General features: G+C 44.5%; 2 protein-coding genes across 2 annotated transcripts in view; both read right to left on the bottom strand.

Annotated features, from left to right (window-relative positions):
- prmt3 (protein arginine methyltransferase 3) overlaps window positions 1-20,800 on the bottom strand; it is a 49,805-nt gene extending 29,005 nt beyond the window's left edge. Inside the window, exons 1-10 of the mRNA XM_076733784.1 lie at window positions 20,746-20,800; window positions 20,369-20,495; window positions 19,858-19,940; window positions 19,722-19,771; window positions 19,447-19,552; window positions 18,551-18,716; window positions 17,898-18,039; window positions 15,561-15,626; window positions 14,239-14,360; window positions 11,019-11,118 (exon numbers count right to left, since the gene is read on the bottom strand). Of these exons, the coding sequence (XP_076589899.1) occupies window positions 11,019-11,118; window positions 14,239-14,360; window positions 15,561-15,626; window positions 17,898-18,039; window positions 18,551-18,716; window positions 19,447-19,552; window positions 19,722-19,771; window positions 19,858-19,940; window positions 20,369-20,495; window positions 20,746-20,767 (984 nt within the window). The 5' untranslated portion in view covers window positions 20,768-20,800. The remainder of the gene's footprint in view (window positions 1-11,018; window positions 11,119-14,238; window positions 14,361-15,560; window positions 15,627-17,897; window positions 18,040-18,550; window positions 18,717-19,446; window positions 19,553-19,721; window positions 19,772-19,857; window positions 19,941-20,368; window positions 20,496-20,745) is intronic.
- A 1,514-nt stretch (window positions 20,801-22,314) lies between these two features.
- LOC143318333 (uncharacterized) lies at window positions 22,315-24,358 on the bottom strand. Its single transcript, XM_076726980.1, has 3 exons — window positions 23,883-24,358; window positions 23,730-23,791; window positions 22,315-23,636 (listed from the first exon to the last, which is right to left on the bottom strand). Exons 1-3 carry the CDS (start codon window positions 23,903-23,905, stop codon window positions 22,315-22,317), a joined length of 1,407 nt encoding a protein of 468 aa, XP_076583095.1. The 5' UTR covers window positions 23,906-24,358.
- Window positions 24,359-24,697: the final 339 nt, after the last annotated feature.

A 24,697-nucleotide genomic window follows, 5' to 3' on the forward strand; every position in this document is an offset into this window, starting at 1 on the left:
ATGCAGGGAATCCTGAGCAACGTGTCATCGCTGAAAGTTTAATCAAAACTGGATGATGTTGCAGTTTTGAGCTCTTTCAGTTTTAAGAGGATCAAGCACGAACAGCTACCTTAGACATCGACATGCTGTTTCTGTCACACCTGCTGTACGTAGGTTGGACTTTTAATGGAACAAAGGTATCCTTCAGGCCTCTCAGTGCTGATGCTTCACTCATGAGAACACAGTGGTAAAATGTAATATCCCTCACCGTTTCTTCAAACTGTGACTCAGGAATGATTTTAAAGCATTAACGTCTAATAAAAATGCTACCGTGACTCCACAACTGGGCCTGTCACACCACAAATGACACCCACACCATCTCATGCTGCACTCAGTCCCACACACAGTGACATTCTAGAAACTGTCCAAAACAGAGATGGCAACATGTTTAGCCTAGCTTAGCACGAAGAGTGGAGGCAGGTATAACTAGCAAGGTTAACATATTTCAACGATACAACACACATAGGACTTCTGTATTTGTTGGAAGGCGAGCTACGCTAGCTGTTTCCTTTGGCTTCCAGCTCATTTTCCAAGCTAGGCTAAACAGATCGCGCACAGAGATAACGCTGATGTTGATCTTCAAATAGGCATTCAAATACTGAAGTATTCCTTTAAGGGTCAAGGCCTACGCCATTTTACAGCTCTTCATCACAAAAGGATCTCAATGTCTCTGCTGTGATTCACTTGACTTTCTTCATCTTATTTAACCACACAGATGTACTAACTTTTTTGTTTCCACCAATCGACTTATCGGTCAATGGGCTCGGTGACACAGACGGGCCGAGGTGTTAGCGGGAGGAAGCAGCTCTGTTTGCTGTCAGGCAGCCAGGCTGGTGCAGGCCGTGCTCTGCGGTATAGTCACTGTGCATTTCCATAAAAGAGACTAATGAAAACCTAATGAGAATGGGCTGGAGCAGCTTATACACATTAGCAAAATTAGCATATAAAACACATTCCCCTGAGTGGGCCATCACACACACACTCACATACACATCTACTTACGCACCAACACACACACACACACACACCAAAATAAAATGGCAAATACACTTTTACAGCTGTGTTAGTAATGTCAAGAATTTTAGCCTTTTCATTGAGTTGTCACTTATTTTTGTGTTTTTTTCTGCAGTGCTGTTTTAATACCAAAAAAAAAGGCTTTGCGTGCTACAATTCACAGATTTCCGTGTGCATCAACCCTGAGGAGACCGAGTGGCTGTCAATTACAGGTACCAAGAGGCGTTTTGGTACAAAATCTGCATCAGCAGTTTACACTTTCCTCCGCCCTCCAGTACCTCCTCTCTCCTTCTGCATTCAACATACGTCTTCCTCAATTACTGCAGATCATCATCACTTCCAGTCCCAGGAGGGCCACAGCAAAATAAAGGAGATGGTGTGCATGCATGAATGTGTGTGTGTGTGTGTGTGTGTGTGTGTGTGTGTGTGTGTGTGTGTGTGTGAGAGTGCTTCCATGCTTCACTGAATACTGAAGGCAGCACCTCTACATCAACAAGCCTCTCCTGCACTACTCTACGATCAGATGACACCGAATTAGCATAAACATATCACACACATCCGTGTAATAGATTTTAGTGCGTTAACGCTTGGTGAGTGTACATTGTGCAGGTTCCAGTATTAGCCTAATTTCCATTTAAAGGCATGTAAATGAGAGATAGAAGCGAACGATGGTGTAGCAGCAAAGTAATTTGCAGTATAGCTACAAGGTTATTAGAAGCGGCGGCTCTTCCGGAATCATCTGTTTTCAGGAGATGTTACGATAATTTACATGGCCAGTAAAACGTTTCAATTACGTATGCAAACAATTTGAAAGAAAATGGCACATTTTCACGTTAGCCGAAGTGTTATTACGCGGTGTGAGATACGACGTAGCCATTATCTTCGTCCAATTTCATGCTACCAAATTTTTATTTCCTGAATTTGATCTGTCAGGGTGGAGAAGCCTTTTAAGTTGCGTTCAGACTGAACGCTGAGTGAATTTTGACCAGTATTTTATATTCCTTCTTTGTTCGGAGGGTACAGACGTTAGCTGTAAACTAGCTAACGATATATGAAGCAACCCTGCGTGTAGATTACATTTCTGAGAGTTAATTCAGCCTCTGACTGTTTGTACAACTGACCAGGATCTCAAGCTCTTCTATTAATTTCCTCTAGTCTCTCTTCTTTCAAGTCTTGAGAGACTTTCAATGATAAAATGGCTGTTTCTGTGAATGGAGTCTGGTGGCTTTGGTGACAGCGATATGGTGGCTGTTTCTGGTTAAACACACACTTAGAATATCAATCTGAGCCTATAAGCAATTTTGCCGGACACTGCAGCCTGTTTGGCAGCTCCAGCGCTCTCGCTCAATACTGGACCAACAGTTGCAACAACATGGGAAACAGGATCCATGAGCACAGATAACATTTGACTGGAATGTCTCCCATTTGTTTGGGACGCTGAAATCTTCCAGAACATGTGGAAAGGCACCATTTTTTTTGGAAACCTAATGGAAATTTTGGTCTGGGTGCAACTTTAACAGCATTTAGATCATTGTGGGAAACTAAAACTCTCCATGGAAAGACAAAAACAGCTTATGACTCTTGAAACTTTGAACCAGAGAGGGCAGCTCTTCAGCAGCTCCTCAGCTATTCTCTGTTCAATGCAGTCGTTGCCTAAATACTTTTCAACAAATAAACGAATTAAAAGGGTACAACATAATTAAATGTCTTGTTGTTACAGGTTGTTGTGAGCTGTATTTAGGGGAGAACCTCCATCATGTCCACAGTAGATGTCATGATCACATAATCATATTTAAAACAAGTCATTAACAAACACGTGAATCTACTGTTTGGACTTTGGGAACGGCAGCCTTACATGGAGGCTCATTTGGTTTTAAGGTCAAAGTCAAAGTCAGCAGCATTAAAGTAAAGCAATGTTTGCCTTTTTGTGCCTTTGAGAAATAAAAAGTTATGGCTGCGAAGTCACACACACACTATAAAAATCCTAATATACTTGTATTTGGCAGCGTACTTGTCCAAGCATCCACAGACCGTTATTAAATTCATCATTTTGAGGGAACACGGAGGCCATTTCTCTCCACGGAAACAATGTCAGCTGAGTGATGCAGGATTATGGTTTTGGGTTTATGAGGATGTCTGTTTGAGGGATACATCAGGTCGTCCGGTTCATGTTCTGCATGTCGCAGCATTAATCAAACAAGAGAGCAGTTACACCTTTCCCTCGGATGTTTTGACCTGATGACAGAGGTGCAGCACTGCATTTCAGATACACCCAGCATGCACTATTGTACTGAATTGCATTGTGGGCCTTTATATATCGCCATGCTCACAGTAAACGGCTGCATACATAAGCCTATGCTTCACTTATCATGAGGGGAAGGGGGAAAACAGCTGCATAAAAACCAAGAGTTACATGAAACACAGACAGGTGTGTGTGCCCTGTGCATGGACACATTTATGAAAGTATAAGCCTTTGATCTCAGGTGGATGACTGACCAATGGACAGAACGCTTTAGAAATCCTTCGCCAGCAGGAGGAAGCATGTTTTGATGTGTGAAAGTATAAAAATTGGGTGAAAATAAGTTTGATTAAACCTGCGTCTTTTAAAAAAAAATCCAAACATCTTTAAATTAAAATCACTAAATATTGAAAATGATGAGCCTGTGCAGGTTTAAACTTGATAACACATCACTCGGGTTAAATTTGGATTTTAGCAATGACAGGTGCAAAACAAGGACTCTGCTTTAACTATTTCTTGGGTTTTCATTAAGAAAAAAACATATAACCAGCAGCTAATTTGCTTTTTCCCCCTAAATTTACACAGTTATCTGTTCCAGTTAACCAGAATATGTTCTGTTTTCTTTGCACGAGGACGTAATTTACTGTAAAAAACAGTCTTTGGTTTATTTTTGCAGCAGGAAACGATCCCTTTTAGGTGTGAATCTGGGTGTTTTTGGTGGAAGTCTGTCAAAAATGAAAATGATTATCCTTACACTGTACATATTAAACTACCTGGTTTACACCGCAGCACCAAAAACCTGCCAAATAGCTACAAATTGGACGTATTAGTGGGATTGGACTTCTGCTACACTGGCAGCTGGCTGAAAACCACTTCCTGAAGGTCTTGTGGAAGTAAGTACAGCTAATAAATCCTCATTAGAACATGGACACACCTGTGGCGCTGTCACCGTGTGTGTGTGTGTGTGTGTGTGTGTGTGTGTGTGTGTGTGTGTGTGTGTAGATTTGTGCATCTACTATATTGCATCTGAGTGTCGTTTCTCTGTGCGTGTGTTTGTGTGCTTGTGTCTGTGTGTGTGTGAGTGTGTAGCTGTGACTGACAGTCAGTCGGACTGAAGGACAGGATGACTGATGACTACCGCCCTCTTCTCGGGCAGGTGAGTCTCCCAGCACTGATAATGAGGCTAAAGAGGAAGAGCTGCCATTAATTTGACTTCACACCTCTACCGCACACAATGGTTCGGACTTTGTGTGTTTGTGTTTATGTGTGTGTGCCAGAGAGCCTTGCTTTCGAGCCAAACTATGTCAACCTCAAGGGAAAATATCAGCGCTGGGGACACAAAGAAATCCTCCACAGCGGAGAAGTTCCACAGAGCTCTTTGACACTTCTTGTTCCTTTCACATTTCAATGATACAGACCGAACACTCACTGTTGTTGAAGACCACTTTGACATTCTGGGAGAGTTTCTTCAAGGTGAGTTACCACATACCTCAAAAAGCTCACTGTTCAGGGACACTGGCCTTCGCCTCGTATACAAACTGTTATCTAGGAGATAATATATAATACAGGCTCAGCATCCACAGTACAAGAGTACATATTTCTTCAAGGAAAAGTCAACACTTATTTATTTTGTAATGAAGGTCAGAAGGAAAGACTCAGAGAGCTTTATGTATGTGGTAGTTAGATGATTTAAGATACTTTGTGTAGTGTGTGATGGGGCTGAAAATCTGCTGTCGTAACGTTATTCTTAAGGTAGATGTGAAAATGTTCCGGCTCTGTTTTCGCTTCTTCACTGATGTTCGCCTTCTTTATTTTGGCCAAACCAGAGTTAGTTGTGATTGCTGGAACGGTGAAAAGACTAAGTTTTGTTTGAGTTTTGTTTTGTTTTTGTTGAGTTTGAATGAAGTGTGTTTCACGATGATTAAATTACTGGTTTTGTGAATGGAGTCTGGTGAGAGAGATAAAACAGCTGTTTCTGGTTGAACAGTACAAATCTTACTCTTCAACAAAAAGGTATCTCTGCAGGGACCTCTTCCATAATGTTGTCAGACACTTTTTATAACAATCTGACCATGTCCGTGGCAAAAACACTTTTAGTGGACAGACACTGACGGCGCTCAAACGCCTGGAGGGACCACACTGCAGCCTGTTCTGCAGCTGCCAGCTGCAGCAATCTCGTTCAATACTCAAAAATTCCATTAGTCACTTGGAAGCACAAACATGGGTCTTTATACTGACTCTATTATGTAACAAAAGTTTGTTAAAGCCAACAGTCTACTTTCATGTTTGTGTGTCCGTGCCATTAAACACCATCAAGCTAGCAGTCCCATCACCTGTGATTGATCTTGGAGTGACAATCTTTATTTAGCCTTTTGGGAACTGGGCTCCCCTCCTCCCCGTCAGCCCCCCCCCCCCCCCCCCCCCCCCCCCGGTCTCTTATCAGCTCTGGACTGTTTGTTTTCCGTGTGCTGAGAAAGAGGACCGATCAATGTCGTGAGTTATGAAATGACAGCGGTGCCGCTGAAGGCAGTCTCTCAAACACTGCCACAGCAGACAGACTCTCATTTGCCCCCTTCACCACCGCCACAGATACACCACATTCATCACCCATCTCTGTCTATTAGCCAGTGACCACTGTCCGTCTGCTCGCTCCAGCGACTCAGAGATATAACTCTTTGTCTTCCGTAATTATCAGGTAACTTATTACTTCAAGACAAAACTTGCAATCTTATCTCTGCCTCTAACTTATATTTTAAGCCCAGGTCTTTTTTATCATCATCTCTGACATCTGTTGTTTAAGGCACCACTTCTTTTGGTTATGATGACAGTTTGCATACAAATAATAATAATAACTGACAGTCAATGACGAAGCACCAATAAATATGTAAGTACTAAACATGTCACTACATCGCTACATAACAATGGCAAATACTGGATCCTGTTAAAATGGCTGCAAAATTTAGATGAATTATTTCCTGGATTATAGAAAGATGGATGAGAAGATCAATCAATTCAGTTAATTTGTTGGATTGGGAAGCTTTTTCTGAATTTAGGCTGTCACTGAGATCAAGATCCTGTTTGAGAATTGACATCTCTATGCATCCAACCCAGAGGTACTGCTAGCTCTGAGAGATGTTAGCCTAGCTTAGCACAAAGACCAGAGAGAGTGATGAAATTATTAGCCTAATTTTAAAGTTACAAACTAAGATGCCTTCCAACAACTCCAGCACCGCCTTGTCTACACGTTGTCTCTCTTAGCTAGCTGAAATGTTGACAGCGGGGATGGGATGTGTCGTCTTTCACTGCAAACTGTGATTCTCCTCTCTGATTTTCTGCACTGCGTTAGTTTGCAGTCTCTGTCGAATTAATATCTTTTCAAAGTCCCAAACATTTTTCACTAAATGCCTTCCACTCAATAAAGACGACTTTCCAGGCCGGAGAGCCGCATTTTCAATCACAGCACACGTGATGACAGATGAATGTAGTTCTTTGCTTTAAAGGAGTGATGCTTTTCTTTGCCACAGTAAGCCCACGGCTGTCTGATCCACAGAGCACCGATCTGTGGACCTATTAATTTGACAAATTTCAGATTAATTACGCTGCTCAGTGACAACAGAGTCACTGACTGTTTCTGCTCTCTCCACCTCGACAAGCTGCAGTGTCGCTGTGTGAAAGGTACTCAGTTTCTAGTTCTGGTCTTCAAATGGAGTTTCTTCTCTTTCCATTTTATTTTGTCAAACCAGAGGACGAGAAACAAAGCATGTGGCTTATCTGCACAGCTGAAACGCTGAATATTAACCTATTCTTAGTCACAGAATTCCCTCCTGTGCTTCTTTGCCATTGCTTTGACCCACTTTAGCCATTCTCTGTTGGAGGCCTTAGCAAGCCTCTAATTTGTGTGTGTGTGCGTGCGTGCCTGCGTGCGCATTTTCGCAAGGTCAGGTGACACCAGAGGCGTGCATTAAAGCCAGGTCAGGCCAAGGAATTACACCCTGATCAAAGTCACAAAGACACAGGAGTTTGGTGTTGTTTTGCCTCCAGGATTCGACACGTTACAGTACAGGTTTGTACATCATGCAGGGAGGAACTGTACAAACAGACTTAGACATGAATAATCAAAATTAATTAATGTTATAATCCTTGAAATTTCATTTCATGGCTGATTTTGTGACATCCACAGTTAGGTCCCAGAAATCAGGGGTCAGCAAACGCTCACTGAGCGGTTATTTTTTTAAGAAGAAGAAGAAGAAGAATCTTGTCAGAAATGCAAAAAACGTACATTCTTTTAATAAAAAAGTTACTCAGTAATCGTCCTTTTCCATCATGCCGTGAGCAACCGTGATCTGATTTCACGTTGCACCTGTACAAGCAGTGCCATAAACAGCAGGGCCTCACCGGAGGAGGTTATCTCGCTGAGAATACGACTGTCTGACGTGGCAATATATACTGTTTCACAACTGGAAAACCTATCTTTAATGTTGTGCTCTATCGTTTATTTCATTGTGTTGCAAATCACACTCCTCACCGCAATATTGGCAGGCAGCGTGGAATGGGCAAGAGGGAGCAATCGGCGACATCAACCCTTCACTGACATTCAAGTCAAAGACGCAGCAGTGAAATGCAGCCGAGGCGAGACATGCAACCACCACCTCAGAATGGCTGAAACCGTAAACCAGCACAAAAATGACGACATACACCATCACGTTCTGAACAGAAACATCCCAAATACTAACAAAAAGTAACATTTTGGAACATAAAACAGGAAACTTGAGCTACTCAGTCCTGCACAAGGCATGCTGGGAAAAGTGGTTTGTAGCATGAAGGCAACACAAACAAACATGGAGCTTGAACGCGACACAGAACAGGAGGAGGACTCCGACCAGCCAAGACCAGATGAGGAGCTAAAGGAGGGGCCACTTCTGCAGCATGGTCGTGGTTTAGGTGCAGAAAGTCTGACACAGAACAGAAAACTGTGACCAAGACGCAAGAATCATGACAAACAGACCAGAGAGAGACTTCAGATGACAGACGCAAACACAGTGGAGAGCTCAAAACTAACACCAGACTCAGACGTTTGGTTATTTTGTTTGGAAGAGCTTTTTTTTTTTACATTTTTATATCTTATTGGTTTTTGTAAATATCTGCTTATTCTGAATCTGATGAAGCGACACGTTTCACAGACTGGGAAAGATGTGGAACGCTCCAAAAACACCTGTTTGGAACGTTCCACAGGTAAACAGGCTCATTGGTAACAGGTGAGAGCATCATGATTGGTATTGACTTGTCGGTAAACAGTTCGTCTGCTCATGATCTTGATTTTGGGTTTTTTAAGTTTCACGTGGCGTCTCAGCTTGTTTGCGATCGGGGTTGTTACAGCTCACTGCAGCAGCTCCTCCTCGTTCCATTACTTCCTGTAATATTTAAAACTGATCCACTGTCAAAAAATGCTGAAAATGGCCGCTGCTGACACATTTTAGATGAACAGCCGCTGTCAGCGCCAGCCTCTCTGACAAATGCGTTGCGTTTCCTGCGACTGCTTCACAATAAAAGCCAGCTGAGCGTTTTTTATGTGAGCGAGCAGCAGTTGGAAATGTTTGGTTTGCATTAGCAGTAAATTAATACAGCTACGACTCGACTGTACCAGCGGGTCAACAGAGGCCGATATCAGTGAGAGCAAATTACAAACAGTGATGCCAGATCATATTTAAGCATCGTTCCCTGTGAAGCCAGCGCGGGAATGGTGCCACTGCCAATGAAGACGACTATATCGAAAGGTAATTACACTGAACGGCTACTGCTGAAAACCTCTGTGGACAAGAGGGAAACATGATTCCCTCTGAGCACCAACATATGGGGTTAAATGACATATTTGAAATTAGATGAAGGCATTCTGATTAAAGGTTTGGTGATTTTAGAGATTCAGTGGACTCATGATAGATCAATCTTGCATCACCACATGGTTTCCTCCTCCTACACTCACTGTATTTTGAGGAAATTAACCTTTTCTAAAATATTTAGGAGACTTAGGTCAGTAAAAGGTAAAATATGTGACTTGAACAAAACCTTAAAACACAGCACCTGTGATTTATATGACGTGCTAAAGCAGAGTCATGACATCTCCAGAACCTCTCTCAGGTAATAAGACACTACCTGGCTATAAGACAAGGCCATTAAAGTTTAATACAGTCTAAAGCCATTTACAATGACCAGAAAGTCTACTTCACTGACAACTGTCATTTTTCCATTTTACACAGGCAGATTGGAGGGCAGCTTTTGAAGTTCTGGCCACTCTGAGAAATGTCTGCCATCGCTGCCGTGATGAGAAGTGACTGGAGAATTCTTAGATTTATTAGCGCTCTCTGAGCTGGTGTCATCAAAGATTACGTGCCCTATCCTTCACTGCTCCGCCGGCACGTCAACCACCGAATTTCAATTTCCCCGGCGAGAGGATGGGAAGGCTCTGGCTGGCGACCCCTGCTCGTGACCCTGGGGTTTCGACGATGGATGGGGGAGGTGGAGGGGGAACAGATACGGGATGCTCATGAATTAGGGATGACTTCAGCGGTGCGTTCAACTTTGGCCGTCCCGCCTGTATCGCCACGGAGAATCTCCCTGATAAATGGGCGTCAAGGCGAAGGAGGACTGCTGTTCCTGGTTAGGTATTCAGAGGAGCTCATGGTCAAGTTTAGCCCCGTTTAAGCCATGTTTAAAACATGCATCTTTGCTACTGGCACCTTGGACTCTGCACGCTCATTGGCTGGTAGCTGGCCAATCCGAGTCAAAGTTGAGCATTTACATTTTGGTATTTGCATGTATGTGTTTGAGGACCATCAGATGGAAGATAAATGGAAAATGAACTGTACTTATACAGCGCTTCTACAACACAAGTCTGCATTCACCCTTGGCTAGGCCGCCTGTCCACTACAAGGCTTTTAACCACTCACACACACTCACACAAAGGCACAGCATCGGGGCAGTTTGGGGTTCAGTATCTTGCCCGAGGCCAGGGATCGAACCACCTACCTTCTGATAAGCAGATGACCGCTCTACCCCCTGAGCCACAGCCAGCCCACGATAAGCTCTCAAGATATTTTTACAGCACACATGTGAGCAAAGGAAAGCGCCTCTCAAAGCATGAAGGAGCCGGCTGTTACTGTATAGTGACGATCTTCAGTGTATTAAACGCATACAATGCTATGAGTTTTCATTGAGCCGTATTTGTAGAGGCCTACTGAGACCAAATTCGAGGAATGACGCTATTGTTGACTTACTGCATCAGGAAAATTCAACATACTCCAACAATGTCACAGAAAGCAAACGACGGGGAGGTCGTTGGAGTCTCACCAGTGATGCCAGAAATGCCTTAAATCAAGCAACCACATGAGGTCTGGGAGGCCAAACATGGACCGGCTGAACCCTCACGTGCATGTACACGATCCAATATACTCACTCAAAACAACAGAAGATTACGAGTGGATGACATCTTCTGATTTGTTTCCCTTTTCCGTTACCTCCACGTTTTCCTTCTTTTGTTAGTCAGCTGACACTTACTGAGTCACATCCTCAGCCATCAATATGAATGAACAGATGTTTGAGCTGGAACTGAATCACTTCATTCATTTACTGATTGTAGGAGGCTTTAAGAAGAGAAGGCTTGGACCTGACTGGCACTCCTGCATCCCCACAATCAAACGGCTGCAGTATGCTTATGTGAACATGCACTGACCATCCATTCTGAGATGATGACGTCCACCTTCTCCACAGGGAGGCTGATGTCTTCTATGCGGCCTTTGATTAGAGTGATCTTGTCCTCCAGCTGGTTGGACCTGTGAGAAACGCAGGAGTCTTTAAAACATGACTACCTCCAACAAACCAGTGGTTCGAGAGATTGGCTTTAGCTCTGCTTTGGTCTCCACCGACTCCTGAAGCAAATATGTGCCGACAACAGCTTCCTAATGTGAGCAGAAATGAGCTTGATGATGAGCTGTGGGCCGTAAAACCAAAACAAAGAGCTCAAAGACATTAAAAAAGAGCTGCAGCTGGGCGATGATTCTCTGTGGGTTCATCACTGGAGTGATGCCTCTCACATTACACACTTATTTGATGATGTGTGACATGATTTGACATTTGACTTCCATACATTTCAGGGCATTTATTGAAACTTGTCAAAACCAGTAAATCCCCACGTTCTTTTCAAAGTGCAGTGTATTTCCAGTCTGTCCTGAGCTGCGTACTCAGCGTGGAAGGGGGAGAAACTGTAACCGTGGACCTGCAGAGGTGTCAGGCTCAGGTAGGGACTGTAAGATCAGCGCTGCTGTTTAAATGATCCTTCCTTTCAGACCGGCCAGTCTGGGTATCAATCTCTGTGAATATTCCATTATCATGACAGCTAATGTTACCGAGGACAGAACAATTACTCACAGCGGCCCAGAGTGCATTTCTGTGGCAGCGATCCTTATCTTGAACTGTCTCTCCCCTCTCTGCTGCTCTGCTGCTGCTGCTGCTATCACCTCCTCCCAGAATCCAGCACCCCCCACACCTCTCACCCATAACCCCCCCACCCACCCACCCCCTCCACCTTCCACAAGAGGGAAACACTGTAATCTCATTATTGGGGTAATTTAGAGGACAATGTCAGGACTCTGGGGAGAGAGTCAGTATCTGTGCTGCTTTGTGTGAGTGTGTGTGTGTGTGTGTGTGTGTGTGTGTGTGTGTGTGTGTGTGTGTGAGAGAGAGAGAGAGAGACAGAGAAAAGGGAGAGAGGTTGTACATTTCATCACAGGAAACCAGTGTTTGAAAATAAGTGCTGTCTTCTGATGGTGAATCGTCGCCTCGGTCATACAAATGAGTTTTTTGCTCATAATTTATGTTTGTGTTCTTACACACTTTGAGACACATGAACGGAGTTTTGTTTTTTTGTTTGCTTTTTGTTGTTGTTTCTTTCAGGACTTACACAGTAAGGACAAAACAGCAATAAAGGCAGTAATTTTCTTTCACAGCATTCGTTTTATGAATCAATATGGGAACGCCTCCTGCGTGACCCAATCAGAAGCTCAAATGACATTACACCAGCCCTCATTGGCTGGCACTCGTGACACCTACATCAGACGGGGATAGGGTCCTCCTCCTCCTCTTCTCACTATGGCTAATTTTGGTGAAAGGTAGCAGTACTTTTACTTTGGAAAGTAGCAATATTTACCTGAACAGGCAGTGTTAGCTACCTCACAGCAGGTGGCAATACCGCAGGAAAAAGTAGCACTACTAAGCTAGCGGGGAAATAGCCAATTAGGGCAGGTGTAATGTCATCTGAGTTTCTGATGATGTCTCATAGGAGGCGTTCCCATAATGAGACACTCATTCTAATCAGAGAACCGGGGTTATATCCATAACTTTAAGATTTACCAGTGGTAAATGTCTTCAACAGGAACTGATACGAAAATGAAAATAAAGAAAAAATAAAATAAATTACAGCTAAAAAGTTTTTATTTTAATCATGTTTTTGGGGTGATGAAAGACAAAAACTTCAGCTCAAACTTTTGGCAGGTTATCTGGAATAACATGTATTCATAAAGTGTGTGTTACAGGCTGATAAAGCATTCAAGTCAAATCATTAGAGATTAACACCCACAGTCTGATAATCTGTCCACCTTTAGCTCATATCACCACTAAAAGTTGAACTGCACTCATCTACAAAACCTTTTTTGTTTTTTCCACTTTGTTGTCACAATTCAAAGCATTCTATTGGATAATCCATCAATTCCAGCCATTTAAAAATGTATTTAGACATTATCCATTAAGGAAGTGACTGTGAAGGAAAGAAGTCACATCCAGCTTTTCATTTTAACTTTGGCGACAGAGTGGAGACAGGAGATGGATGCTCCTGCCTAACCAACAGGAGCCACTTTAATTACAATCCTGATATTAACATCAAGAGGAAGTCACGGACACACAAAGGCCAGCCACATGCGCATGCACACACATGCAAAAACAAGAGCTTTAAAATCAAAAACCGAAGCAAAGAGAAGATTTAAAGAGACCCTGAAGGCTGTGTGTGTTTCAGTATGTACGTGTGTGTTCGTGTGCGTACATGTGTGAGCGTATAGGGGAGGTTACACATCTTTCTTCAGCTGAATCTTCACCGCTGGCGAACCTGCGACGCAGCTTGCATGCCAACACACACTCCAACAGCGAGTCAGTGGGCTGTAAAATTAAAACGTCCTTTTCCTTCAGCAAACCCCGTTGTTTTGCTTATACGACACTCTCTTACATAACGGTAATAATAGCAGTCATAATGGCCCCTAACTCAAAAATGCATTTTAGAGGCAGGGGTGTGATAGAAGACGTGGCTGCAGGTAGACGTAGGGACGGTGGAGGCTCTGGTGGTAAATGACTACACTGTGGAGAACAAGCTGCTGGAAAACTGGAAACACACAGCACCTGAAATTGGACCGAGGACTGCGTTTAAAGGTACCAACAGGAGGTCATCTACATGTCTGAGCGCACGCGGCTGCAGGCCTCGGACTGAAGCCGCTGCAGGGGAGAAGAGGCGAGGGGTGAATGAGTCAGACCGCAGGTGTAAATTATGTGCAATATGGCCACGCAGCTGACAGCAGCTCTATTGAAGTCAACCAGCTGCAACAAATAAAAGGTGCCTGGAGGTCACACAGACCTCTACTCCCACAATCCTCTGCTGCACAGTGAGGGAAGAGGACCCATGTACTCTCGCGGCTCTCCAAGGACTGCCACGACGTGCAAGGCGAGGGTCACATGATTGACGGGGTTAGCCAAGCTAGCATAACCGCTACTGAGCTAATCTGCTGCTGACTGAAAGACGAGCGGCTGCTGAGCTGAAAATGGAACGTTTCATCGCTGCGAGTCATCTACGTATCTGAAGAACATGTTTTGGTTTTTTTGTGTCTTGTGTTTTGTGTGTGTGTGTGTCTCACCTGACTATGTCCATGGCCTGGTAGATGATTTCTGATTGGTCGACCGCTATGACCTTCTTGGCCCCAGATCTTGCAGCGAACATGGACAGTATGCCGGTCCCACAGCCTACATCGAGCACCACCTGCCGGACGGGAGAGAGAGGGGTGTGGGGGGGAGAAGGTGAATGGCTTTGAAAATGAATTCAGGCAGCTACATCAGGACAAAATGAAGCCGCTTTAGGTGGCGCAGCGCGAACAAGGTCGCTGATCAGAGTCTCCACACAGCGTCCACAGTTGATGTTTTACCGTTGGAGGGAAGTTTTGTCAGCACCAGTTTGTTAGTTAGCAGATTACAAGCAGCTTGAGCTAAAGAATCACGGAAAACAGCTTCTGACCAAACTGTAACGCTGCATTGATGCGTTTTTTTAAGGATTGCCTGAGCTTCTTTTACAAAGTGACGTTTAGCTGCTTTCATGGAGTGTGCATGATCGGCGTGAAGAGCTTTGTTCCAACTCCTCTGGTTCCTCGAGTAACTTTTTCACTCTATTGCTATTGTCGACGGAGTTTTTCATCATCTCTATTTCAGGTTCCCGTAGGTTACAGTTAATTTGTTCATCTTCGCCTCCGACTGGTGTTAAATGACCGAAGCACAGCTGCAACGGCTGTACACGCATCTATATGTAACACTGTGTTTATGTGTCCCTATTTAAGCAACTTCCCTGTAAGCATCCCGCTGCTTTATGGGTTCACAGAGGGTCGCCAACACGCTGCTGACTCGACACAACTCCTCGCTCCTTTCTCCATCTTTCTGCACCCCTCCATCTTAACGGTACCGAAACGAGAATATCCTGTTTTGTTCTCTATCTACCACTTCCTGTAGAAGGTGACACTTCCCTCTCTGCAGAATGTGTCGCTCTGACAGGGATAATGTACGTTCCCATCAACGCCGCCTGCCCCCCTCCTCTACAGCCTCATCCCAGCACTAACCAGCAGCCGCCCATATAATGGATGGTCATGATACAGGCCACTGCTTCCTGCAACTAAAGGCAATGGAAAAGAGAGGGGTGGGGGGAAGTTGGGAGGGTTTTTTGGTGGGGAGGGGGGTGTTGTTATGGGTTTGGTGGTAGATTGCGTGTGTCTGTTATCAGCACTCTGCAGTCGACATTCGAGGTGCTAATAAAACCACAGTGTTTTAAATCAGACGCCTTCACATTATTAATGTCTTTCCTGCAAAATGCAGTCATCTTTTTCTGCTAACAGTCCAGTTAAAGCAGCTGCCTTGCACATACTGTACACACACATTAATGCATGCACGCGGATCTGCATCTGTTCAGCCGGCTCACCTTGTCTCTGAACACTTCAGGGTTGCGGTACATGAAGTCGCGGTAGCTCTCTGTGCGCACTTTGTCCTGAGGAGAGAATATTCAAAAATGAGAAAGAATACACAACTTTTCTGAAGTAACAGAGTAAAAAGAGAGAAAAGAGAACAACATGTGTACGTGTGCAGTGAAAATTAAAATATAATGCAGGCTTTCTGGGAGTTAAGGGACGGTTTATGAATCATTTGCATCCTGTATTGGGATCCTTATGCTGTAAGCTGAATTCCACGCCGGCCTTATCACCCACCTTGGGAAAACAATCTCAAGAGCACGACACGTAAAACCTTTTCAACACAGGTGAGATAACAGCAGATCAAAACAAGCTGTGGGGGATTCGTGGAAATTTCAGAGCAAACCTACAGGATTAACACAACTGGGAGGGACCCTGGTATTTTTCTAGTGGAGGGTCAGGTCAGGACTCGCTAATTAACCTGCCAATCAAATCTGCCCGCAAACCCCAGCACCTCCTCTCTGGAGGAAAAGCTACAGAATCTATTGAAAGGACAGTAACATGCATTTGTGCGAGGCACAGCGGGACTGAGGAAGTCTTATTTGATACTTGGTTTGAACAGAATCTGGAAATCCTGGAAGATATTTACACAAAGGAAAGGTTTGGATCAGAAAATCATTTGTTCTGTGAACGTTATGACCAAAGAGTCACTCACTGTTCACTGCACTCAGCTAAAGCAGTCAAATAAGCTCCGATACTGGTGTCAGTTAACCGTGATGCAGCTTTAAAGGCCAGAAAAGCACAAATTAATGCTACATCACAAGGCTGCAAGAAGTCCGTGCTGACGGAGCATCATAACAAAATACTGTTACTGTAATCAATAAATCTTTCAGCTCTAATTACTCCAGAGTTTCATATTGCACAAAATGTCAAACAGCATTTAGACTCAGGGTTGAAAGATTTGGGGAAAATGCTTAATTGCTATTTTTATGCTATTTTTATGACCAACAAAGCAGCTGAAAATCACGTGCTGCTCCGGGTTTGTGGTGGTGTGATTTGTCAAACTTGTCTGCAGACAGTTCACACGTTTGGGTTGAATTTTACCTCGTAACACTGACCGAAATGTTGAGCTGAACTCACACTGCTGGTGCTTCACATTAGCTTCAGATAGACTCCATTAGAATCATGGTTTCATGTTGTCATGGGGGTCGTGTCTTAAAGAAACACATGAAAAAATCTGTCCGGTAAGACAGCGTGGTGGGAAATGGGACGGTTGTGGCTCAGGAGGTAGAGCAGGTCCATCAGGGTGGGCAGTTTGATGCCCGCCTCCTCCTGTCAGGCCAGCACCCTGCGTGGTAGTTCGCTGCCAGTGGTGTGACAGAGTGTGCATGAAAGGGTGAACGAGCAGCAAAAACTGTGTGAAGTGCTTTGGATAAATGCAGCCATTGAAGATGAAGGTCAGAATTAAAACTTGCAGTCTGAAAAATTGTTCTCTTCACACTCAGTTCAGACACTAAAGGTCTCCACTGAAACTCAGGCTGATTGAACCCCTGCGTGGGTTCGTCCAGCGAGGCCAAGTGAGGCCGGTTTACTTTAGTCATCAGGATGATGTCGTCAGTGACAAATTAAAGGTTGATTCATTCTAAACGGAAGTGACATCAATCAAACCGAGGAAACTCAGCAAACGTGACACACACACTCACACACACACACACTCAGTGCGTCATAGGTGATGCACTTCACGTCGACCTGTGAAACAGTTGACCACATTCTACTGCAAAGCCCCCCCGGATCACGTGTCCCCCCCCCCCCGAGGCTCTGATGGAGTTTACAGCCTGACGCACAAACACATGACGCAAAACTTAACAGCGCTCAGCACCAATCAGGACAGCCGACAGGAATATGTCAAAGCACTGCGGTGAGTAGAACAGGAAGGGAGGAGACAGAGCTGACACCCCCCGCCCCACCAGCGCCCCCCCAGCACCCCCCCAGCCTGCTGACACTTTGAGCTTTCAGCACTTGAGCGGTGTAAAAATTAATTTCCACGTTTCGAGCTTCCGCCGTGCACGCTGGCGTCTCACATGAGGGCTCAGCACTTATTGCTGATTTGTCACTTTTGAGAAAATGTCTTGTCCTCAGTATCAATGTGTACATAAAGACGATCGTTTTCACTTACATGCTACATCAGAATCCTTCAGCCAAGACGTACGCTGATGAACCCATTTTCGCTCCGCAGAGGCTGCTGCGCCCCCGCGGGATTGACTCTCAAGAGTGTAACGAGACCTGCAGGCCTGGTCAGTGTGTGTGTGTCGTGCTGTGTGTGCGCATGAGTGTGTTTGCACAACTCAGACCTTCAGCATCTCCTCGTGGATGCCGTAATGGCCGTAGGAGCTGAAGTAGGCCTCGTCCTCGTCCTCTCGGAGCTCGGCCACCGTGCCCAGGTTACCGGATTTGCCGGTTTCTGTGTTCAGTACCAAACCCTGAGCCAGAAGCCTGAAAGAAGACCGGATTGTTCTGCGTTTAACTTCTCAAATCAGGACATGGGACAAAGACGGCGGCCAGAGAACAGAAAGCACACACAACCTTCATGCAGGACGTAGCAGTAAATGGACGAAGCGGGAGGCATTCATCTTTCTAACTCTCTTCCAAGCCCCCAACCTCCCTCTTTCTGTAATTTTCCCTTATTGCCCCCCTTCCTGCCCCCCTCCTCACTTTAACCTCCATGCTGCAGTGGAATTTTCCTTTCCCTTTTTTATCTTTCCCTTTCCTCCAAACTTCTTCCACAAGGTACTCAACTTGTTTCTGCAATACTGGGTTCACTGTGTCCCCCTGCTGGTGTCAGGAGGGTAGTGCAGAAGCACAGCAGCACACTGAGTACACTGCAAGCTCTCAAATACAAGAAAAGAAAAAATCTACCGAAGATTGACAAGAAATAATCTAACAGGACAACCTTATCACACCTCGTGGTTCTAAAAACATGTGGCAATGCAGAAACATCACTGACTTGAGTTTGTGCAGGTCATCCATGGCTCTGGCCAGCGCCTCCTCTGAGCGACGGGCTCTGTCCTCAGCTGCCTGTGCCCTGTGCAGCAGTGCATCATGGGACTCGGTCCCAGATGACCGGCATGTCGACAGGCTCGACCCCTCGCTGCCACAGAGCTCCTCGGGGTCTGCCAGAAGCACAGAGGGGACGACAAACAGAGGAGTGAAACATGTAGGCTGAGTGTGACGACTCAAAACAGGTTGACACAGACTTTGTCTCCTGAATCTGAACTATTTGTTCTAATGTTTGCTGATTTTTTGGTTTGTGTTTATTTGTTTTTGGGTTTTTTTTGTATGTATGCACGACATGTTCTCTGTTGTATTTTAAATGCGCTGCACATCTCAACTTCTTTGGAACGAGGTTGGATTAAACATTATGTGAGGGTCCACTAATCATGTCTGAGAGTAAAAAACTGCAGCTTAAGGACAATCAGCTAACGTGACACGTCCTCTGATAAATGTCATCAGGAGCACATGGAGCTGGAAGGCATCAGTACACTTCAAACAAAGAGCTTGTTGGATCATTAAACCGCATCTGAAACCCCTTCCTTGACACACACTCTACTTCCTACAACCGACAATCCGAACGACCTTTGTTACTTCTTAAATGTAAAATTGAGTGCAACACCGTGAATGAATCCAGGAGAGCCAGTCAAAACGTGTGCATCCTTATCTGCAACTCAAAATCTAACCGGACCAGAGCTGAGATCCAGGACAGACTGATAACGAGCACCAGCATGCTAAACGTGAGCGTGTGAATTTCTGTTTTCAACATCTAGAAACAGACACATCTGATGAGACTGAAACTCCTCAGAACTAAGATCCATGTAATGGAACTGAAAGGTGTTGCTGCTGCACCTGTCTGCAGCAGGGGGTCGTCCTGCAGGACTGGTCGCAGGAAGTCTTCGCTCTCCCAGGGCGAGGGAGCGTCTGGCAGCCCCGTCAGACTGGACGCATCGCATTTCTGTCAACACAGATTTGTTTAGAAAGAAAATCCATCTATTCTTTCAGCAGATGCTTCCTTGGATTAACAACGCTCCTTGAACACAAAGTACAAAGAAAACATTCAACAACACAGAGCATGTAAAGAGTACGAACACCTTAAATCAGATCTCATCGCAGGCAGCACTTACCGTTGACCGTATGAAGTTGATCATCTTTATGTAACCGTAGTCATCTAAATCTGAAGAGGAGGAAAAGAAGGTTAAGCACTGCACTGAACAATCCTCTGGTTCTTCAGTGCCTCAGACAGCGTCAGCGTCTACTCACTGTGTCGTCTTATCAGGTCCACCAGGTTGATCTGGTGCTCAGCTGTGCAGTGCTGCAGGGTGGCAGGCACAGAGCTCAGCAACCTGCAGCACAGAAACACACAGGCAGGCAAATCTGGTTCATTAAAAGGTCGAAAACATTACAGACATAACAGATTTACTGGTTCCTTGCACAGATCTACAGTGATTGTGGTTCGTAAATTTGGATTTCCAATCACTGTGTGTCACAGTCCTCTGCAGTAAGGACACACCTGGTTTGACCTGGTTTTGGCTGCGCAGAAACGACATGAAAACAAATCATACTGTGACCATTTTGACCATTTTGAGTCAAGATTTTAGTGGGAATGCTCACTATTGCATTTAATTATCCACTATTAATTCTGCACAAAACACTTATTTTAGATAACATGCACACATTTTGGCTGCAAGCAAGCATCCTCTAACCTCCAGGGACGTTAACAACAGCATTAGAAATAGTTTTTAATCTACTGTCGTATAAAAAGTCATCTCACCTGTCGCAGAACAGACAGGTAACGCTGGCTTGCTGACCGTCCTCCTCCATCCACTGCCACTGCTCTTCGTCTCCGTCATCATCACCGTCAGAGAGCTCGGGCATCTCCTCAGCAGCTCCATCACAGTCTGTCAAAACAGAAGGTCATTACGGCTGCAGGTAAGACGCTGTTAGCATAAGTGAGCTAATTACTTTGAATTAGCTTTAGCGGTTCAACCGTTACAGCTGAGCGACAGGCTGCTAACGCGTCGTGCAACGCAAATAAAGACGCAGTTCATCAGTTATTCACGCAGTACAAACCATCGTTAGCTAAATCAAGCGCCTGCTTTCTCAATAACTTTAGTTTTTGGGTTTTAATTTACTATTTACTACACTCACGTGGGTCTCTGTATTCTGCCATGATGTCGCCTTGGTTTCCGTGTACTTCCTGGTGACGTTTAGTGACGTAAGAAGGGCCGAACCAGAAGAGGCACTTCCAGCTTAAACCACAAGATGTCGCCAAAGTTAAATTTATGAAACGCTCGTGTACTGCCACACGAACACTGCTGATTTCACACATCTTGCTGTCCAAGCAGTACAATTGTGATTCAGTATTTATTATGTGTTATTTCATGGCAGTTTCTGTCTACAGTTATCTTCTACTGTTCTCACTGTTTTTTTTTTAAGTGAGGGGGGAGGGGCCCGAAATCAGGTAAAACCTGAGACAAAGGGAGGCAGAAGTAGGCCACACAGGTGCTATCATACTGCTCATTGCTGCTGGCACAGGAACACTTTGATAAAGACACAATGCAGCACATTATAATCTGAGATGGCTGCTTGTAAACAGGAAGTAAAAATAAAATTCAGTGTGAATTGAAATGCATTTTTCTTGTTTTCAAGGCACTCAAATACTTGTTGCTAGTTGTTTTTGATGCTTTTGATCAGCCTCCTAATAAATGGTAATGCTTGAATCAGTCTGATTTTTGGGGAAATGCATATAAAATTATTCACAGTTGGTTGCAGATCTACATAAACTGTTGTGAGTCACAATCTGTCATAAAGGTCGAGGGAGAGTGAATGGACTAACATTCATCATGAGACAAGAAAAACTACTCTGAGTGACTGCTAATGTTGCTCAGTGTGAACTGGACATGCATGTTGAATAGGTAACGGTTTGCTCACATGTTATAGCATTGAAAAAATGGTGCTGATACGTCAGAGTTATGGCAAATCTCTTTTTACTACATTCGTCTGACAGCTTTCATGTTAGTTCCTTGTCAGAATACAACTTGTCATACAAAGAAAACTACGCATCTCAAATGTTTTTTCAAAGGTGGTTTTCACAGGACAGCAGGGCTCCTAAAATATGATCTTATAGAGTATGATGCAATGCACTGATGATCCACAGCTTTGAAATGCAACGCACACATTTTTCACGAGTTTCTAAATAAATAAACTTGTATAAAACTAAAACACTGAAAAAGACCATTTTCCTGCTTATCGAGGACTTTTACTTTTGATACTTTAAGTACATTGTCCTCAGTTTTACTTAAGGTTTTGAATGCAGAACTTTTACTTGCAGTATATTTTCACAGTGTGGTATTGTTACTTTGTTACTCTTATTTAAATAAAATGTCAATACTTCTTCCAACACTGAAAAACACAAAACCAGGACTACTTTTATCAGCTTTATCACAATGTTGAGATATGAGAACTTAGTGTATATTCACAGTAAATGTTGAATGATTTATGCAAAAGTCAGTCTATAAAGACAAAAGAGAAAATAAAGTAAGTTATTAGTGTTATTTATTCATATTCAGACCCTTTCTTTTTAAAAATCTGGGTGGTATCACATCTTAAAGTAATACAGATGAGTTGTTAATGCACCTGTTTAACCACCCAGGTGTGCCTCCTGCTGGTGTTGCCACCAATACTGATGTTTCCCAACGCAGCATCTCTCAGGTCCAGTTAAACTTCAGCCTGATCCTCTTCGAGGACTTGAAACACCTTTTCACTGTTTCCGTCCTCCTCTGCTGGTTCTAGCGTTGGAGGAGAAGCTGTGACTGGCTTGTTTTGTTCCAGAAAAGGTCCAACTGCTGACGTTTCAGACTGGCCCTCACGGTCTGATGGTTGAGGTTCAAGCTCCACATCTCGGCCCTCTGTCTGCACGGGTGAAGCCAACTCGGTGCTCAACTCTCCAGTACCTGAAGGAGCAGCTGATGAAGTGATACCTGTGGAGTTCAGACTAGGAGGAGGGGTCGTCCCTGCAGATGTCTGAGTCGGAGCCGTTTCATGGTCTGAGCGGTTGTGATCAGGGAGACCATCATGAGCAGGAAGTCTGTCAAAAGGCTTGAATTTACCCTGCACAGGCACGTGTGCTCTATCCGGCGATGGGGGATGCCAGCTGCCGGGCTGGCTTCCTCTGGAGTTATGATGAAGACCAAACCCTGCTTTTGTTGAATCAGCGCCCTGATTCTGGATTACAGATGGAAAACCAGATTCCAAGAACTTCCTACCTGCAGCAGAACCACCTTGGTGTTGTGGCTTTTCCAAAGCAGGCTTGATGCGGCGGGTGTGGGCGTATCCTCTTGCTTCAGACATCACATCACCGTTGTACACCCTGGGACTCCATAGTGGATAAGACATGTGTGTGTCGGCTTGTCCTGCTGAGCTGCTGGCAGGAGACCGTCCCCTCACGATGGTGTCTGTCTTCTTGTCTGTGGGTTTTAAAACTTTTTGCAGCATGTTTGCTCTGTCAGGATTAAAGCTCTTGGGGAAAGCGTGAGCGGGCTGATACTCACCTACATGAGGCTTTCTGTTTGGTGCAAAGCCCACTGAGGCTTTGTGCACCTGAACAGGTGAAACACCTCCCGTCAGCGTCATTCTTGTACGATAGAAGCTGGGTGGAACCTGAACTGCACCTGTGGAGAATGCAGAATTAGAGTTTCTTTGATGGATTTTCTTGTCTTCAGGGAAAGGGAAGGCTTTGTTTCCAGAGAGGTTGTACACCACAGAGCTTCGTCGTCGTGCGACTGAGCCGAAACCAGGTTTTAAAGGGTTGACTGGAACATTTTTATTTTGTGTACTGGGACTAACAGGATAACGGCTTTGAACATGTGATGGTTTAGAGTCGGTGGTCTGATCTTCTCGAGCCGGGTTAATTCTGCCACTCGTCTTGTAACCAGCTGCAGGGACTCTGAAAATTGGTGGTTCACTCCATCTTTTATAATCCCTGTTGTCACTGAGGACTCCAGCTGGGACCTGTCCTGCCTGGACTCGTAGGACATAATCTATTGAGACAAAACACATTGACAGATACTGTACAGGATTTTCTAAACAACAAGCAAACAATGAAGTGCATAAACTTTTGCACTTTTCAATACCTTTCTGCACATTCTCGCAATTTACGCCACGGTCCAGCAGCCAAAGACAAAACACAAACAGCCTGCAGAGGAAAGATCACAGGTTTCCAAAGTATGTTTAGACGACCATTCGAATCAAGTGACACCTGCAGCCTGTTGACCAGGACAGTTTACCTAAAATAATCCATGGGATGCATTGTTAGGCTTTTTTCCGCAGCACCATACCCAAAACCACACACCCAGTGAACCAGGCTACAGCCGTCCTGTGGGAACAGACCAGTATTTAAAAACTCTCAGCAATGACGAGCAGATGGACTCGGCTGCTCCTCATTTTAGACTAATTGCTTCATGGCCAAGATGGCAGCACCCAGAGCTGCAGGAGGAAGAGGACGCTGTGTGTTTTTCCCCAAATAATGTGAGCTTGAGCTCAACTCTCCTGCTCAGCGTCTCCTCTTGGGAGTTAGATTATGTTTGTTTCTGTGTTTTGATGAAAAGCTGAAGGAAGCTGCCGACACGTCAGGACAAATGTTTTTATATTTAGCATCTGACAATAAAACTAGACTTCACTTCTAAAGTACAGGGCTTTATTTGCATGTGTGTACCTGAGCTCATCATCCTTTAAGGGAACAAATGAAATCTCTGACTTCTGGCAGAATCTGCATGAACATCTTTGTCTGTCAGGCCTTTTTCACAGCATTTTGCTGTGTCATAAAAATAAGTAAGGCGTTACCTAATATCATCGACAGCTCTGTGGCAGTGAGGCAAACGCCACACCAGCACCATGAAACTACAAACCACTAAATGGGATTCAGCCATCATTAATTCATTAATTACGCCTGAACTTTTCCTGCTGTGACATGTCAAAATATCTGCCGTCTAAGAGGTCCATCAGAGATGAGCGTCGTCCTTTGCAAATGCAAAATATTGCCACAAAAAGCATGTTTTCACAGAGCCACCGATGCAGATCCTACAGAAAGTGTCACCATGAA

Source organism: Chaetodon auriga, chromosome 1 (genome assembly GCF_051107435.1).
Source record: "Chaetodon auriga isolate fChaAug3 chromosome 1, fChaAug3.hap1, whole genome shotgun sequence".
Lineage (NCBI taxonomy): Eukaryota > Metazoa > Chordata > Actinopteri > Chaetodontiformes > Chaetodontidae > Chaetodon > Chaetodon auriga.

Excerpts from the sequence above, each read along its gene's own strand:
- LOC143318333 (XM_076726980.1), bottom strand. The coding sequence starts at position 23,905 with ATGCATCCCATGGATTATTTTAG. Across the intron at positions 23,792-23,882 it reads CATCCCATGGATTATTTTAG|GCTGTTTGTGTTTTGTCTTT; the intron begins GTAAACTGTCCT and ends TTTCCTCTGCAG. Across the intron at positions 23,637-23,729 it reads TTGCGAGAATGTGCAGAAAG|ATTATGTCCTACGAGTCCAG; the intron begins GTATTGAAAAGT and ends TTGTCTCAATAG.